Source organism: Malaclemys terrapin, chromosome 13, assembly GCF_027887155.1.
Source record: "Malaclemys terrapin pileata isolate rMalTer1 chromosome 13, rMalTer1.hap1, whole genome shotgun sequence".
NCBI classification, from domain to species: domain Eukaryota; kingdom Metazoa; phylum Chordata; order Testudines; family Emydidae; genus Malaclemys; species Malaclemys terrapin.
This window is the reverse complement of record NC_071517.1, coordinates 31654034-31670612: the sequence shown is the minus strand read 5'-3', so window position 1 is coordinate 31670612 and position 16579 is coordinate 31654034. Positions and strand designations below refer to the sequence as shown.

The window sequence follows — 16579 nt, the reverse complement described above, 5'->3', positions numbered from 1 at the left end:
GCAACAGAGGGTCCTGTGGCACCTTTGAGACTAACAGAAGTATTGGGAGCATAAGCTTTCGTGGGTAAGAACCTCACTTCTTCAGATGCAAGGCTTGCTATTTAGTTGAAGGTGAGTCCTTTAATCAGTTATGCCAAGTACAGTTCTGCTGCCCTTGATTCACACACCAAGGATAGTATCAGAGGGGTAGCCGTGTTAGTCTGAATCTGTAAAAAGCAACAGAGCTGTGGCACCTTTAAGACTAACAGAAGTATTGGAGCATAAGCTTTCGTGGGTGAATGCCCACTTCATCAGACGCAAGTCTGATGAAGTGGGCATTCACCCACGACACCAAGGATAACAACCCTTTGTTCCTCCTGCCCCAATAACAAGAAGATGGGGGATCCCACATAGAATAATAGAATATCAGGGTTGGAAGGGACCTCAGGAGGTCATCTAGTCCAACCCCCTGCTCAAAGCAGGACCAATCCCCAACTAAATCAGTCAGCCAAAAGTGATAATTTGGGCAAGCAATCCCATCATAGTGAGCACCTAGGCAGGGTGGGTGTGGAGGGCAGAGAGGCCCTGTGACCAGAATATATGGGGCTGTCCTTGCCCTCACCCTCGGAGGCCCAATGGCCAGAGTCAATATGGCTGCCCCTATCCTCAGGGCAGCAAGGCCTAGCAGTGAAAGTCAATCAACCAGGGGCTTTAACAACCAGTGGCTCTAGCCTCCAGTAGCAGTGCCCAATAGTCACCATCTCAGGCATAATCACCCAATCCCTGGGGTGGCCCCTGCACCCAGTGGTAGGTGCAGGAAGGGATAGGGGGACCCAGACCCACCCTGATCCACTGGGTCCCAACCCAGGGCCCTATGAAACCAGTAGCCCTGGTTTCAGATTCAGGTTCCAACCTCAACAAATAATCTTCCTGGGCTGCTTCCCACCCATGATTCCAGTGATGGCATTTCCTCCACCAGCAACAGCCATCTGTCTTCCTCTGTCTCTGTGGTCAACCGGGGTCCTGCCGTGGACTTGGTATGTTCAGCTACCACAATCTGCAGCTCTAGCAGCTTCCTGGCAGGAGCTCAGAGTGTGCGTATGCTCTCTTCCTCTGTCAGCCCAGACTGGGCTGAACTGCTCCCTTGTATATCCAGCATCCAGTTGGAGCGTGTCCAGGAGGGGTGAGGAAGCATGGCCTCTTGTACCCAGAGACTGTGTTCAACCCTTGTTGGACCAGTGCAGGGTTGATACGCCCCACCACACAGAGATTCACTCATTTTTAGTCATATGTAAAATTTGTCTATGTCTCCAGAGAGAGCTATGTTGGGCTCATCTGCACCCTCAGCAAGTTTGCAGATGACACTAAACTGGGAGGAGTGCTAGATATGCTGGAGGGTAGGGATAGGATACAGAGGGACCTAGACAAATTAGAGGATTGGGCCAAAAGGAATCTGATGAAGTTCAACAAAGACAAGGTCCTCAAGGAATCAATTATGAAACATTTAGAGGAGAGGAAAGTGATCAGGAACAGTCAGCATGGATTCATGAAGGGGAAGTCATGCCTGACTAACCTAATTGCCTTCTATGATGAGATAACTGGCTCTGTGGATGAGGGGAAAGCAGTGGATGTGTTATTCCTTGAATTTAGCAAAGCTTTTGATACGGTCTCCCACAGTATTCTTGCCGCCAAGTTAAAGAAGTATGGGCTGGATGAATGGACTGTAAGGTGGATAGAAAGCTGGCTAGATCGTCAGGCTCAATGGGTAGTGATCAATGGCTCCATGTCTAGTTGGCAGCCGGTTTCAAGCGGAGTGCCCCAAGGGTCAGTCCTGGGGCCGGTTTTGTTTAGTATTTTTATTAATGATCTGGAGGATGGTGTGGACTGCACTCTCAGCAAGTTTGCAGATGACGCTAAACTAGGAGGCGTGGTAGATACACTAGAGGGTAGGGATCGGATACAGAGGGACCTAGACAAATTAGAGGATTGGGCCAAAAAAAACCTGATGAGGTTCAACAAGGAGAAGTGCAGAGTCCTGCACTTAGGACGGAAGAATCCCATGCACTGCTACAGACTAGGGACCGAATGGCTAGGTAGCAGTTCTGCAGAAAAGGACCTAGGGGTCACAGTGGACGAGAAGCTGGATATGAGCTCTTGTTGCCAAGAAGGCTAACGGCATTTTGGGCTGTATAAGTAGGGGCATTGCCAGCAGATCGAGGGACGTGATCATTCCCCTCTATTTGACATTGGTGAGGCCTCATCTGGAGTACTGTGTCCAGTTTTGGGCCCCACACTACAAGAAGGATGTGGACAAATTGGAAAGCATCCAGAGGAGGGCAACAAAAATTATTAGGGGACTGGTTTCAGAGAATGCATCCGAAGAAGTGGGCTGTAGTCCACGAAAGCTTATGCTCTAATAAATTTGTTAGTCTCTAAGGTGCCACAAGTACTCCTGTTCTTCTTTTTATTAGGGGACTGGAACACATGAATTATGAGGAGAGGCTGAGAGAACTGGGATTGTTTAGTCTGCAGAAGAAAAGAATGAGGGGGGATTTGATAGCTGCTTTCAACTACCTGAAAGGGGGTTCCAAAGAGGATGGATCTAGACTGTTCTCAGTGGTACCAGATGACAGAACAAGGAGTAATGGTCTCAAGTTGCAGTGGGCGAGGTTTAGATTGGATATTAGGAAAAACTTTTTCACTAGGAGGGTGGTGAAGCACTGGAATGGGTTACCTAGGGAGGTGGTGGAATCTCCTTCCTTTGAGGTTTTTAAGGTCAGACTTGACAAAGCCCTGGCTGGGATGATTTAGTTGGGGATTGGTCCTCCTTTGAGCAGGAGTTGGACTAGATGACCTCCTGAGCTCCCTTCTAACCCTGATATTCTATGATTCTTTGATTTATTTCCAAGCACTAAAAAAATCAGAAAAATTAACTGTCTCTGTCTTGTTCCCTGGGCCTTTCAGAGAATTCTCCACACTAGCTGCACTGGTGAGCTGTGTAGCTAGAATGCTGTAATAACACAAACACACTCAGGACTTGAACAGCTGTTCTGAGATGCTGCTCACACTGGGTCACAAGATGGTCTCACTCAGTCTGTGCTCAGCAGTGACTGCCAGATATGATGCTTCCTCCATTTCCAGCTATGTTGGTACCTCAGGGTTGATGCACCAAGTGGATGAGCTCCAAGTAGGAAAGAGCTGATCTTAGAGGCGATGCCTGTAGGGGCCCATCCACACACCACTCCCTGGCTCATGCTGACCCAAGCATCCAGCTAAAGAAAGACCCCTCCTCCCCATTCTTAGCTGGGGCACCCCATCTACCCAGGCCCTAGAAGGAGCTGTTCCCAGATATCACTAGGATCAGGGAATGGGCATGACCCTAATGATACATGGCCAGGAGTTGACCTATGATGGAGCCAATCAGACACTGTCCCTTATCCAGCTCAGGTCAATGCCCCATTCCCATCCTTCACTTCCCTTCCCCATCCCCACAGTCAGGAGCTGGGGAGACCTGGAGCTTTTCAGGGGATGGGCACAGGGGGGGAGCAGACAGGGAACTGGATACAAAAAAGAGACCTTCTCTCCTCTCCCCTGCAACAGCCAGAACAGACAGGAGTGTGACGGGTCCCAGAAAGCGGTGATGACTCCTGGGGGAGACATTTAGAGCAGCTCCTAGAAGTGATGGTTGGTGGGGGAGGGAAGTGAGAGATGGTCAGTGCAGGGATGTTGAGACAGATCTGTCTGTGTGTCCTGTTTGTCAGTCTGTCTGCCTCACTTTCATAGTTACAGCACAATTATATTAATATCTGGAACTGCACCATAAACACGACAGTGAAATCTCCCTTCTCGCCCTTTTCTCCCTCTAGAGATTCTGCGATCTGAGATGGAGAGTGAGAAAGGTCAGTGTTTGGATCCCATTACACTAGCTGACAGTAGAGTGATCCCCATAAATAAAATAGGGTGAAATCTTGCCATTATTAATTAATGATTGGAACAATTTCCCAAGGGCCATGGTGGATTCTCCAGCACTGGCAATTTGTAAATCAAGATTGGGTGTTTTTCTAAATGAACTGCTGTAGGAATTATTGTGGGGAAGTCCCCTGGCTTGTGTTATACAGGGGTCAGACTAGGTGATCACAATGGTCCCTTCTGGCCTTGGAATCTATGAATTAATGCATCACCTCTCGCTCTGTTCTCTCTCTAGAGACCCTGCTGTCTGAACGGGAACGAGAGAAAGGTCAGTGTCTGGGCCAGTTACAAAATTAACATTATCCCCATAAACCTGACAGGGGGAAGTCTCACCTCTCCCTCTTTTCTCCCCCTAGAGACCCTGCAAGCTGCGATGAAGAGGCAGAAAGGTCAGTGTCTGGGACCAATGGGATGCGTTGAAGATTTCGTGTCAAGTCAGTCAAGTCAGCTCAGTCAAGCCAACTTAACTCAATTGAAAGCCACATTTACTGCCAGTGGAGTCACTGTTTAACATATTTAGCTCAATTTTAGCAAGTGGAGTTACATGTTTGAATGAGTGACAAGGAATGTCTCCGTATTGGCACCAGAGCCCCAAGCAGGGAGCTCAGGGCTGCTCACACTGACACAGACGGGCTCTGAAGGGTGAAGGGCCCATTTGTCCTAATAAACCCCATGGGAATTACAGAAATGGCACCTTGAGCCCAGGGCCCTGAATACACCAGCCCAGCTTGGTTAGTCTCATTGCTGGAGACGTGGGTACGTGTACAGTGCAAAAACACACCTGTGGCTGCGAGTCTCAGAGCCTGGGTCAACTGACTGGGGTTCGTGCTGCAAGGCTAAATCTAGCAGTATAGCCGTTCCCATTCGGGCTGGAGCCCAGACTCTGAGACCCTCCCCCATCGCTGGGTTTCAGAACTCAGGTGCCAGCCCGAGCAGAAACTTCTATACTGCTATTTTTAGCCCTGTAGTGTGAGCTCTGCAAGCCTGAGTCAGTTGCCCCAGGCTCAGACCCACTGACACAAGGTTTTTTGCAATGAAGATGAACCCGGACAGACTTGTCCAGTGTTTGACAGGATCCTTCACCTGGGAACCTCCTGTTTTCTGACCCTTCTGTGCCCATGTAATATGGGGGGGAGGGATTTCACCCTCAGTGACCACGCACACCCACAACCTCAGCTCCACCCTGCAGTGACTCCATACAATAACCATACAGGTCTGATCAGTGCAGAGCAGTGTGTGTAGTTCTACATTAAATGAAACTGATTTGTAAAGGCACACCATTTTTTTTCAGTTTTCCCCTCATGATCTTACTACAGGGCAGAGTTAAGGTTGTTTAGGTGCCTTAGCTGCATTTCTAGACCATAGATTTATTTTATAATTTAATCATAATTTGTATTTCCTGGGTGTATAACACTTGGTTTGGGAATAATTAAAAGATTCCTCCTGTAATGTGTTTTACCCTTAAGTTACAAGTACGTCCCCTCAGCCTTAACTCCACATTAATGTAGTTTTTATCTGGGAATTGCATTGTGCATTATGGCCTGGATCTACAAAGAAACCCCAGAAATAAGCCTCTCAATCCCAGTTTTAGGCACCATGGTCCACAAAACCCCACTTGGTTGAAACCCAACCCTGTAGGCACCTAAACTCACTCGGGGCATTAATCTCTGGTGTAAAAGTTCTCTCAATATCTAAGTTTCTGCCTCTGGGCACGTGAAGCACACGGCTGCCTTGCTATAGACATCTGGGCACCTATCTCCCACCTGTGCCCCAGGAGACACATAAACTGAGGGAGGAGCATCTAGCTCACTTGTGGGGCCTGATCCAGTAAATGTGCTCAGAGGCCACCCAACAGCACACAGAATGAGGTGGGAGATGGAGAAGCAAGGAGCCTCCCTTGTAACATTTAACTCAGGGATTAGGGTACCCACCTGGGCTGTGGCAGACTCTGGTTCAAGTCCCCCATCTCTGCCAGATGAGGAGAAGGCATTTAAACAAGGATCTTCTACCTCTCAGGACAATGCTCTAACCACTGGGCTATGGGACATTCTGATGTGAGGCTCCCTCTGTCTCTTTTGTTCAAGTTGTTACACTTCAATTAAATATTAACTCAGAATCACTCTATAACACCCCTCTGCCCTTCGGCCATCTTGTGTGGAGCATGGCCAGTGCCTTCCTCTGTCTCACAGACACACTGCCTGGCTCCAGAAGAGGGGCTCCTGGCTGTGGATTGCTAGCAGAGAGAGGCACCAACGTCAGGAGAGGGGCGGGGCTTAGCACAAACCCCTCTTGTCAGCCTCTCCTATTGGCTGGCTTACATGGCTCCTCGCACACTGGGTTCTGTGGATCCCATTCTAAGGCCCCCATTCATTGTATCGGGAGCTCTGAGGTGCCTTTGGGGTTACATGAATTCTCCAGGGTAAATCGCTGCAACCTGCTCACAGTGTGAGAGCCTTGTCTGTGCTCACTGGGGGAAACTCTCCCAAAGCTACTGGCTAAAGGCAACATGAAACGCTGTGCTCCGGGCTCCAGGAGCCCCACTGTGTCTCTCTGCAGGCTACAATTCACACCCCAGCTTTGTTACACTTGAGTGCCCAGTCCCCGTCTCCTCCTGGACACCAGCAATGCACAATCTGCTGCCTCAGTGGAAGCAGTGCACCCCCGCTTAGTGGCTTCACCTTGGTTCAACACACGCCTTTGCACCAGGCACTTAGATACGTCTACAGTAAAACCAAACTGAAGTTTAATTAATGGAGCCTGAGACAGAGACTCAAATAAAAGCAAGTGTAGATTTGGAAACGACATTACAGGTATAAGAAACACAATCTATAGCCTATTCTTGTTAGCAGGGCACTATCCTGTCTGACAAGGTATTTCTCACCCACTGGTCAGTTCTACTCACAGTGGCTGCGAGAAGACTGGTGCAGGGAATGGAGTTACGAATTTCCAGCCTTTCACACAATGAGGCTGAGGTTTTCGAAGCTGCCTCAGAGATTTGGATGCCCGTCCAAATTCCTGTTTGAAACCTTGTTAAAACTTTGTTTTCATGTTTTTGTTACAATCAGACATGCACAGGGCTCTTTTCCCTGTCCTAGGGTGTCCTGCAGGTGTATTCCTGCTCCCCGAAGCTCTCCTTAGCTGAGGGACTTCCTGGCCAGGCTTTTATGAGGACAAGCAGATCTTTAAGCTGTCACCTGATCCCTAGCCTCAACATCAGCTGATTAGTCACAGGGCGGGGCTGGACCCAACTCCCCTTAAAAGACCAGATACCCTGTGACACGTAGTCTCACTCATCTTCACACTTTCCATCCCTGACCCCAGTTCCCTGTCTACTTATTGCCCCTTCTGCCTTCCATCTCTAAGCTCAGCGAACGCTCTGTCTACAATTGCTATCTGGAGTTCCTCTCCTCCAATTCCATCCAAACCCGCTCCAATCCAGCTTCTGTCCCCTGCACTCCCCTGAAACCACTCTCGCCAAAGTCTCTAATGACCTTCCTGGACAGATCCTATGGCTTCTGTGTGATCCTCATTCTCCTTGCTCTAGCTTCATGCTCCTCCTTCTGACACCATTGACCAGACCACTCGTCTCCATTAAATCCTTGGCTTTCACATCTCCCTCCTCTCCCAGTTCTCCTCCTGCCTTTCTAATCACTTCTTTGGTGTCTGTTTTGTTGAGTTGGTCTCTTCCTGTCTCTTTCAGAGAACACCCCTGAGAGCCAGTGCTTGGCCCCCTGCTCTCCTCTCTCCACACCCTGCCTCTAGTAGCTCTTACCTACACGCGTGGCATCAGATACCACCTCTACGCCAATGTTTCTCAAACTCTTTCTCCACTAAAGACTGTTCCCACATCTCAGCCAGTCTGACGTCTCCTCATCAATGTCCAGAGGGCAACTTAGGTTCAACAGCTGAGTGTTTAATCTCTTCTGCACCCCTCAGAGCCCTCCTCACTTCCTAGTTTCTTCATCTCTTTGGATAATACCATGAGCCCTCCCAGAGGCAGGGGGCTGTGGCTGCTCTCCCTCCTCCCAGCCTCCCATCCTGAACAGTGGGCTGCCCCTGAACTAGGTACCAGGATCTCTGCCCCTCCTGTGGTCCAGACATTGTATCCCTGAGCTGGGGTGTGAGGCCTGAGCTGACAGCAGGGAGCCCAGAGCAGAATGGGAAGCCTGGGGTCTGAGCCTGCTCGAGGTGGCTCCTTATGGGAGGGGACCAAGGCTATTTCCCCTGCCCTGGCTGGGAGAATCACTCTATGATGTTGGTCTGGGTTGGGAGTTGGGTGGGACAGAAAAAACTGTCCTGTATTTTTGAAATACAGTGTTGGCCACTCTAACAACACCTCCATCCGCCCAGTCACTCAGGCCAGAAATCTGGGCATCGTCTCTGACTCAGCCTCTCGCTGGGCCCGCACGTCCTGACCTCACCGCAGTCTCCCTGCTCCTGCCTGTGTAACACGTCACAGATACAGCCTCTTGTGTCTGTCCTGACAGCCCAGGCTCTCGTTCACCCCATCATCTCACACCTCCAATGCTGTGATCTCCTCCTGCCCAGCCTTGACGCCAGCCGCTTTGGCCCCTCAGCTCCATCCAAAGCATGGCTGCTAGGCTCAGCCCTCAGGCTCGTCTCTCCTGCCACATCCACCACTTAGTTCCACTGAGGCCCCCTCCAGCACCGCTCCAGCACAAGCTCCTTGTCATTGCCTTTAGGTCCCTCACCAGTTACTCCCACCCTGTCTGAGCGATTGGCGCCACCGTCCCTCTGCCAGCGATGGCAGCCTGCAGAGCCAGTTCTAGGGGTGGGTGCACAGGGTTGTCACCCTCAGCACCGTATTGCTGCTGGGCTTTTTATTTATTTATTTATTTTTTATTATTATTATTTTTTTTTTTTTGCGGTAGGGTGTATAGTTGCATATATAAGACAAAGTCCCTAATATTGGGGTGTCTGGTCACCCTCAGCTTGGGTCACCCACCTGTCTATATCTCCCTTAAACACCTCAGTGTTTTCTCCCCTTCCCTCTCCGTGTACAGAAAAATACCCCCTCAGTATTTGTGAAGCTGCCTCCTTCTCTCTTCAATCACTTCTCCAAACCCAGCTGTGCTGTGGCCCCTGGAATCTCTCTCGTCTGGCATTGGGCACCTGCTGAGCTGGGCTTTTGTTTGTTTTTATCGTTACCTCCCCCTCCCAACCCCTTCACCCCAGTTGTCTATTTCATCCCCCGTTGTACCCGGTCTGCCATGCAGAGGGTGAGCTCCCTGGGCCAGGGACTGTCACTTTGTTAGATGCGGCTTCTGTGGACAGAAGGGGGACAGTGGGTGCATATGGGAGCCATAGAAGAGGATGTTGCATTAATAGTGGCAGGATATAATGAGGACCTGAGAGAGGGATTGTGCTGCAAGGATGGAGAGAAAAGGGCAGATACTGGAGATAACACTCAAGAAGCAGCAGCAGTGTTTGGAAATGGCCTGGGTGTGCAGAGGGAGGAACCAAAAATAACCATAAGGTTGTGGGCACTGAGATTTGTCCAGAGTGATCACTAGGGACCCCAGTGAAAGCGGTCTGAGTGGAGTGGGAAGTCAGACTGGAAGGGATCTAGGACAGCTGGAGACACAAGCATTGTTTGCAGACTGGGTTCACTGAGTTCAGAGACAAAAGGGAGGAGGGAGATGGGGCAGCAGTTAGAGGGGTGGGTCGGGAAAGGAGGAGATTTGTGGGTAAAGTTAGACCGGGGCATAAATATTTTCAGGGTCAGGCCCCAAGTTTGTAAACTCTTTGGAATAGGGATTGTGTCTCACAGTCTGGAGTGTGTGTGTACAGGTCCTAGTGCTGTGGGCAGAGCTGGATTAAGAAAGGGACTTTAGGGGCTGTAGCCCAGGGCCCCGGGCTAAGCGTGGGGGCCCGGGCTGCAGCCACTAAAGCCCCTCCGTGATGCATTCTTTGCCAGATCTGCCTGGCAGAGGGCGGGGGGGAAGCGGGCTGGAGTCGCGTCACCGCTAGTGCAGGGAAGCTCTCTCTCTCCCAGTACTTCGCTCGCTCCGCCCCCGCCGCTCCCATTGGCTGGGAATTGGGGCCGATGGGAGCTGTGGGGGGCAGTGCCCGCAGGTGTCCCTCCCCCACACCAAGTGGGAACGCCAGGTAAGTGCCCCGCACGCCAGCCCCCTCCTACACCCTCCCAGACCCCACATTCCCACCCCCAGCCTGCTCCCGCACCCTCCCTCCCAGACCCCGCCCCCCCACCCCTGGCCTACTCCTACACCCTCCCAGACCCCCCACCCCCACCCCCTCCTACCGCCTCCCTCCCAGCCCCCCCAGCCTACTCCTGCACCCTCCCTCAGACCCCGTACTCCCACCCCCAGCCCCCGCCTGAACCCTCCCTCCCAGACCCCCCCCAGCCTGCTCCTGCACCCTCCCAGACCCTGCACTCCCACCCCCCAGCCTGCTCCAGCACCCTACATTCCTTTCTCCTTCCCAGACCCCGCACCCCCACCCTGTTCCTGCACTCTCCCTCCCTTCCAGACCCCCCAGCCCCAGCTTTCTCCTGCACCCTACCTCCCGCCCAGACCTCTGCCCCAGCCCGCTCCCCGGAGCCCCCTCCCACACAATGAACCACTCATTTTTGGCCCAACCCAGAGCATAGGGGGCCCCACAAAATCAACTAGCCCCAGGCCCCCAAGAGAGTTAATCCAGCCCTGGCTGTGGGGTCCAGCCCTGAGTGTGTGCATGCAGGACCTTGCACAGTGAGGCCCAGCTCTGAGTGTGACCTCTAGATGCAACTGGAATGCAAATAACAATGTGGAGAGGGGCAGGAGACTGGCCATGGGATATGCAGGTATGACATCGGGTGGGGCTTAAAGGTAGGGTTGCCAACCCTCCAGGATTGGCCTGGAGTCTCCAGGAATTAAAGATTAATCTTCAATTAAAGATTATGTCATATGATGACATCTCCAGGAATACATCCAACCAAAATTGGTAACCCTACTTAAAGGTGTGCGTGTCCGTGCAGAGGACAGGGGATGAAGAGGAGCGGGTGGGGAGAGTTTCAGGGATCAATATGGGAGGGACAGAGAGTAGTGATGTGGAGCCAGGAAGCCCTGCTCTTTGGCCCAGGTTTACCTGTGCAGTGTCTGAGGTGTATAACAAGTATATGTAACAGCTGGGGCAGGACACGTTGGGTCCCTGCCTCCATAAGAAGCCGGCTCCTGTGCTGTGCTCTGCTTAGCATCTTATGGACAAATCTTGCAAAACATTCGTATCACCAGTGAGGGAGATGTTTGACTATTTCCCATTACGTTTTGAGACTCAACATTAACTCAGAATGTCTTTTACTTTCCAGGGGAATACGAGGCAGTGAAAGGTAAGTGTGTTTTTACTAGTTTTGATTATGCGTTAAATTGGAAAAGGAACGCTCAGAGCTGTGTGTGCAAAGAAATGTTAGTGTAAAAAATGAATGTGTTACTGTTACAGGTAACATACATGACAATGGGAAATCCAGATATTACCCAGAAATAATGAATGAAAAATTTGTGGTATTGAAATATGAATATTAACTACAGTTGCCAATGGCACAATACCATACACTCTTGCCCCACCCTCTGCCCCACCTCTACCCCCTAGGCCCTGCGCCTTCTCTGAGGCCCCGCACTCACTCACTCCATCTCCCCTCCCTCCGTCGCTCGCTCTCCCACACTGTCACTCATTTTCACGGGGCTGGGGCAAGGGTTTGGGGTGCAGGAGGGGGTGATGGCTCTGGCTGTGGGTGCGGGCTTTGGGATGGGACCAGAAATGAGGGGTTCAGGACATGGGAGGGGGCTCTGGGCTGGGGCAAGGGTGCAGGAGGGGATGAAGGCTCCAGCTGAGGGTGCAGACTCTGGGATGGGGCCAGGGATGAGGCGTTTGGGGTTAAGGAGGGGGTCGGGGTTGGAGCCGAGGGGTTTGAAGTGTGGAAGCGGGCTCAAGGCTGGAGCAGGGGGTTGGGATGCGGGAGGGGGTATGGGCACCAGGAGGGAGTGTGGGTGCCGGTAGGAGCTCAGGTCTGGGGCAGGGGTTTGGGGTGTGGGCTCTGGGAGGGAGTTAGGGTGCAGGAGAGGGTTCTGACCTGGGGCCGGGGGTTGGGGTGCTGGAGAGGGTTTGGGGTACGGGCTCCAACCTGGCGGCATTTACCTCAGGCATTTCCCAGTCAGCGGGGCTCCCTGCCTATCCTGGCTCTGCATAGCTCCTGGAACAGCCAGCATGTCCGGCTCCTAGGCGCAGGGTTGGCCAGGTGCCTCAGCGCCCGCAGACACTGCCCCCGCAGCTCAAATTGGCCCTGGTTCCCAGCCAATGGGAGCTATGGAGCCGCCACTCAGGGTAGGGGCAGTGCGCAGAGCTTCCCTGATCGCCCCTGTGCCTAGGGGCCGCAGGGACATGCTGGCTGCTTCCAGGAGTCACACGGAGCCAGGACAGGCAGGGAGCCTGCCTTAGCCCCGCTGCACCGCCAACTGGACTTTTAACGGCGCAGTCAGCAGTGCTGACCAGAGGCGCCAGGGTCCCTTTTCGACCAGGTGTTCCAGTCAAAAACCAGACACCTGGCAACCCTAATATTAATAGTTTTATTTTTCACATTGACCCTTGGAAATACAGTCTTAAACACAAACAAACACACTTCACTTACTGACACCAGAGACACCCTGTAACGAGAACAATAATTAGTTTACATGAAAAGGGCCCGCCCTGAGAACTCGCCATGGATGTTCTCCCGCACACATAGGTTTCCTTGGAGCAGGATCGGGCCCTCTGAGCCCTATTGATTTCCACACACCACACACAGCAGCTGTAGGATCAGGCACATGGGTCTTATCACACTGAAGCTGGCAGGAATTGTAGGAGCTCAGCACCCCTTGGGTCGCCAGCATCACCCAGATGATGGAGACACTTCTGAAGGAAGAGTTCTTTGAGCTGCAGGCCCAGGTTCTCTGCAGGGCCAGGACTTGCTTGAGGTGGGGGGCGGGGGCAGGGCGGGAGCTGGTTATGGCTCCCTGGTTCTCAGGCTGTCCCAGGGGCTGCTCTGATTCACTCCAGCTGTCTGTGGTCCCTGAGAATTGGTGATGTGCCCTGCCCTGCCCCAGCACATCTCCTCCCAGCCCCTCAGTCCCAGCCCTGACATGCCCCCTACACCAGGATGAGGGGGGCAATTGGCACAGGAGCCAGTTACTCTGTTTTAGCCCAGCTGGGCTCTCCCTACACCAGGGGAATTCTCTGGTGTCCAGGGACTGGTCCCAGCCAGTCTGCACCATCCCAGCACACAGTGACTGGAGCAGGGAGAGAACCGGGCCCTTTATCTGCCCCCCTGACTCACAGGAGTGATCCCCACAGGTGCAGCCCCATTGATTTCTGGGGGGAGGTTTTGTGGGATCAGGTGCAATAAAGGAGAAGCCCTAACTACTGATTAGGAGCCCAATCCTGCTGTCCTTACTCAGGAAAAATTTCCACTGAGGCTAATGTAATGTGGGTTTAGAACGGGGCACTTCGGTTACTGAGAATCTCTCCTATTGATTCATTTATGTTCTTTTTTCCCTTCTCTCCTCTCATTCCCATGGACCCTCTGGCAGAACTGGGTAAGCTCCGTGTCGTTTGTTTTTCACAGTGTGTGACTTGTTGAGTCTGTGACTTGCTGAGGCTGCATTTCGTTTGTGTAAATTCTCATGTCTGATTATTTCAGGACTCGCCAGAGCCCGAGGATACGCAGGTAACTAACGCTGATACTGCCGCAGTCACTCTCAGACCCATTCCCCTGGGATACTCAATCCCTGCGCAGTCCTCTCACAGCTCTCACAGTAACTAAGGGGTGGGGCAAAATTTTCATTGTCCAGGTGAAAATTAGAGAGAGAGAGAACACACACCCACACCCTGCTGTGAGGGGGAAGCTGGTGCCACAGGCAATTGTTGAACTACTCTCTGTTGCTATATTATAGCCTCTAGTCAATTAATTATTTATTTCACTGCTCACCATTTTTTGTCAGAAACATCCAGCCGATGAGCTTTTCCAACCCTGCTGGATGCAGTGGCAGAGGGTGGGTGGAGGGCAGAGGGGTGGCTGGTGGCTCTAGAAGGGTTGCTGGGGTGGGGAACAAGGAATTTAAACCTCCTCTCCCCACACTGAGGGCTTGTGGCGTGGGGAATTCACAGGGAAGAGCCCAGCATGGCTAGTGTGGAATCGCTGTTCTGCACCATAATAGTGAGGGTGTGAATTTAAACCTATTCCGCACTAACTCCCCGTGTGGACACTATTATTCTGCACTCAGTCTGCAGCAGGGGGTGAGGGCACTCAGTTCCAATGTGGATTAACCCAAAGCAGACAAGGGCACTCTTAGCGTGGAATCAGAGTGTCCGCACAGGCAGGCAGTGCTGATTAGCTGTTCTGCACTAGCCACTCACGGCTTTTCCCTGTGTAGACAAACCCTTCAAGTTACTTCCAAGGGAAAGAGGAGAAGCATCCCCTCCCCTCCTCTCCCCTGGACCACAAGCCCTGATGTCCCTTGCTCGGCTGTCCACACTCCAGCTTCCCCGTGAGAACTCCACACCCCAGGTGCAGGCTTCAACAGGAACATCTGCAGCACCTGGGAAATCTGAGGGCAGCATAAAACAAATAGAATTTCTTATTGAGTTAAGGCTGGATTCTGCCACCCTGGCGCGATGGAACTCGAGGGGCTGCCCAGCGTGAGTCAGTGTGGCACAATCTGACCCTAAACACACTGATATTATTTGCAGTGCAGGACGGCCTGGAGTTTCCAGCCACGCTCAGGGCTCTGGTGCTGGGAGCTGTAAAACACAGAACAGACCATCCCTGCCCCAAAGAGCTTCCAGTCTGAATAGACCAGACGGACACAGGGTGGGGGAAGGGAGGATGATTATCATGGGTAGCATGTGAGCCCCCCCTTTGGGGAAGCTAGCCACACAGCCCAGCCCCTTCTGCCCAGGGCCCCATCCACCCCAACCCCAATCTGCTGGAGCCCCAAATGTCCACTCCCCCCAGTCAACCAGTGCCCTGAATGTGCCTGCCCCCCGCCCCCAGCGGCCAGAGGAACCCTGGTCAAACTATCCTGAGCCACTGGTCAACACCAGCACCGTACCGTCCCCAGTGCCGGCCCCCAGAGCCCAATTGCTGGCTGGCCTCAGCACCGCCCCCAGTGCCAGGTTGTTAGTCTCTGGCCAGCAGCAAAGCTGAGCTCCAGCCGGCTTGGGCAATGGCTTGGGGAAGAGTGTGGTACATGGGCAGGGCCAGAGCCTGGCTTATTTTACCCACCGCCCATGACGATTATCCCCATTTCACAGCTGGGGAACTGAAACACAGAGAGACTCAGTGACTTGTCCAAGGTGACACAGGCAGCCTGTGGTGAACCTGGGCCTAGATCTGCTGGTTCCTAGGACAGCACTTTAACCATGAAAGGAGTTTGTTCGGGATGTAGGGGGAGCTGGTGGGAGAAGGGAACAAAGTGAGCATGAGGGTGAGTGGGGCTAGTAGTGGGGGAGCAGCAGGGGGTGAGGGGTGAGCAGGGCAGAGCCTGGGAGGGGAGGACAAGGAGTGGAGCCAGCGAAGGGGATGGCAGTGAGTGTGAGGCATCCAGGGTGGTGAGGAGAAGGAGTTGGGTGGCAACGATCAGAACAGAATCGCAGGGCAAGGCAAGAGTCAGGAAGGCCAGATGCTCTTTCCAGGCACCAACCTAGGCTCTGGTTCATTTCATCCCTGCTCCCCTCCCCATCTCTGCTCCTCTCCCCCCTCACTGCCCCCAGTCCAGTGCAGTCTGTGTCCACTGGGCCTGGTCACAGATGGGCCTGGGCCATCTCATGTCCCTGAGCCTGTAGGGATCCTGAGCCTCCCATCATCACCCCCTTCTCACATCCCTCTTCCACACTCCCTCAGCTGGCTCAGGGTGGCCCTGCAAACACCCTGCCTCAGTTTACCCTCTTCATTACTCCTTACATTACTCCACATAGTCCAAAAGGTCTGAGACAAAAGTCCCCTGCTGAGGTCTGTTTTCAGTCCACATAAACCCCAAAATAAAATCTTTTCCTTTGCTCTGCTCCAGCCCTGAAGTCCTCGAGTCAGGAGTCCCTCAGCCCCCCCATTCCCAGAGCTGGGCTTGGTTCAATCTCCCTTGTGGAATCAGGAGCCCCCAGAGCTGGGTTCAGGTCAGGCTGCACCTTTATTCCCTGCAGCTCTCAGCTTTAGGGCTCTGTCCTGCTGTAGCTGCTGTGGGCTGTCGTTGTCACCTCTGGGTGCTTTTCTCCCTCAGGTGAGCCCCTCTCTCTGGGGGTATCCCCTCCAGGCTCCTTGCTCTGTGAGCTCTCCTGGGATCCCTTCTCCTCAGCACCTTCCTGTCTCTAGTGAAATTAATGACAGCCAACAACTGATGTAAGTAAGGCAGTGCCTGAACTAACACTGCATCACCCTAACTACACCGACATTAGTCCTATGCCTCTTGTGCAGGTGGAGTTATGATGTCAGTGTAGTACAACACTTACATCTGTGGGAGCAAGGCTGTTGTGTGTACACTGACATAATTAGGTCAATGTAAGCTATCTTACGTCCGACTGACTCTGTAGTGTAGACCAACCCTAAGTCAGGCTCTCTGGCCATCGCAGAGGTAGTCAATAGCAC

At 52.6% G+C, this 16579-nt stretch overlaps 1 protein-coding gene across 1 annotated transcript in view; it reads left to right on the top strand.

Moving 5' to 3' along the window:
* Window positions 1–16579, top strand: part of LOC128848361 (butyrophilin subfamily 1 member A1-like) — an 82062-nt gene that overhangs the window by 51533 nt on the left and 13950 nt on the right. The window contains exons 5-10 of the mRNA XM_054048341.1: window positions 3846–3878; window positions 4184–4216; window positions 4305–4337; window positions 11276–11296; window positions 13530–13535; window positions 13640–13666. Coding sequence (XP_053904316.1) covers window positions 3846–3878; window positions 4184–4216; window positions 4305–4337; window positions 11276–11296; window positions 13530–13535; window positions 13640–13666 — 153 coding nt within the window. The remainder of the gene's footprint in view (window positions 1–3845; window positions 3879–4183; window positions 4217–4304; window positions 4338–11275; window positions 11297–13529; window positions 13536–13639; window positions 13667–16579) is intronic.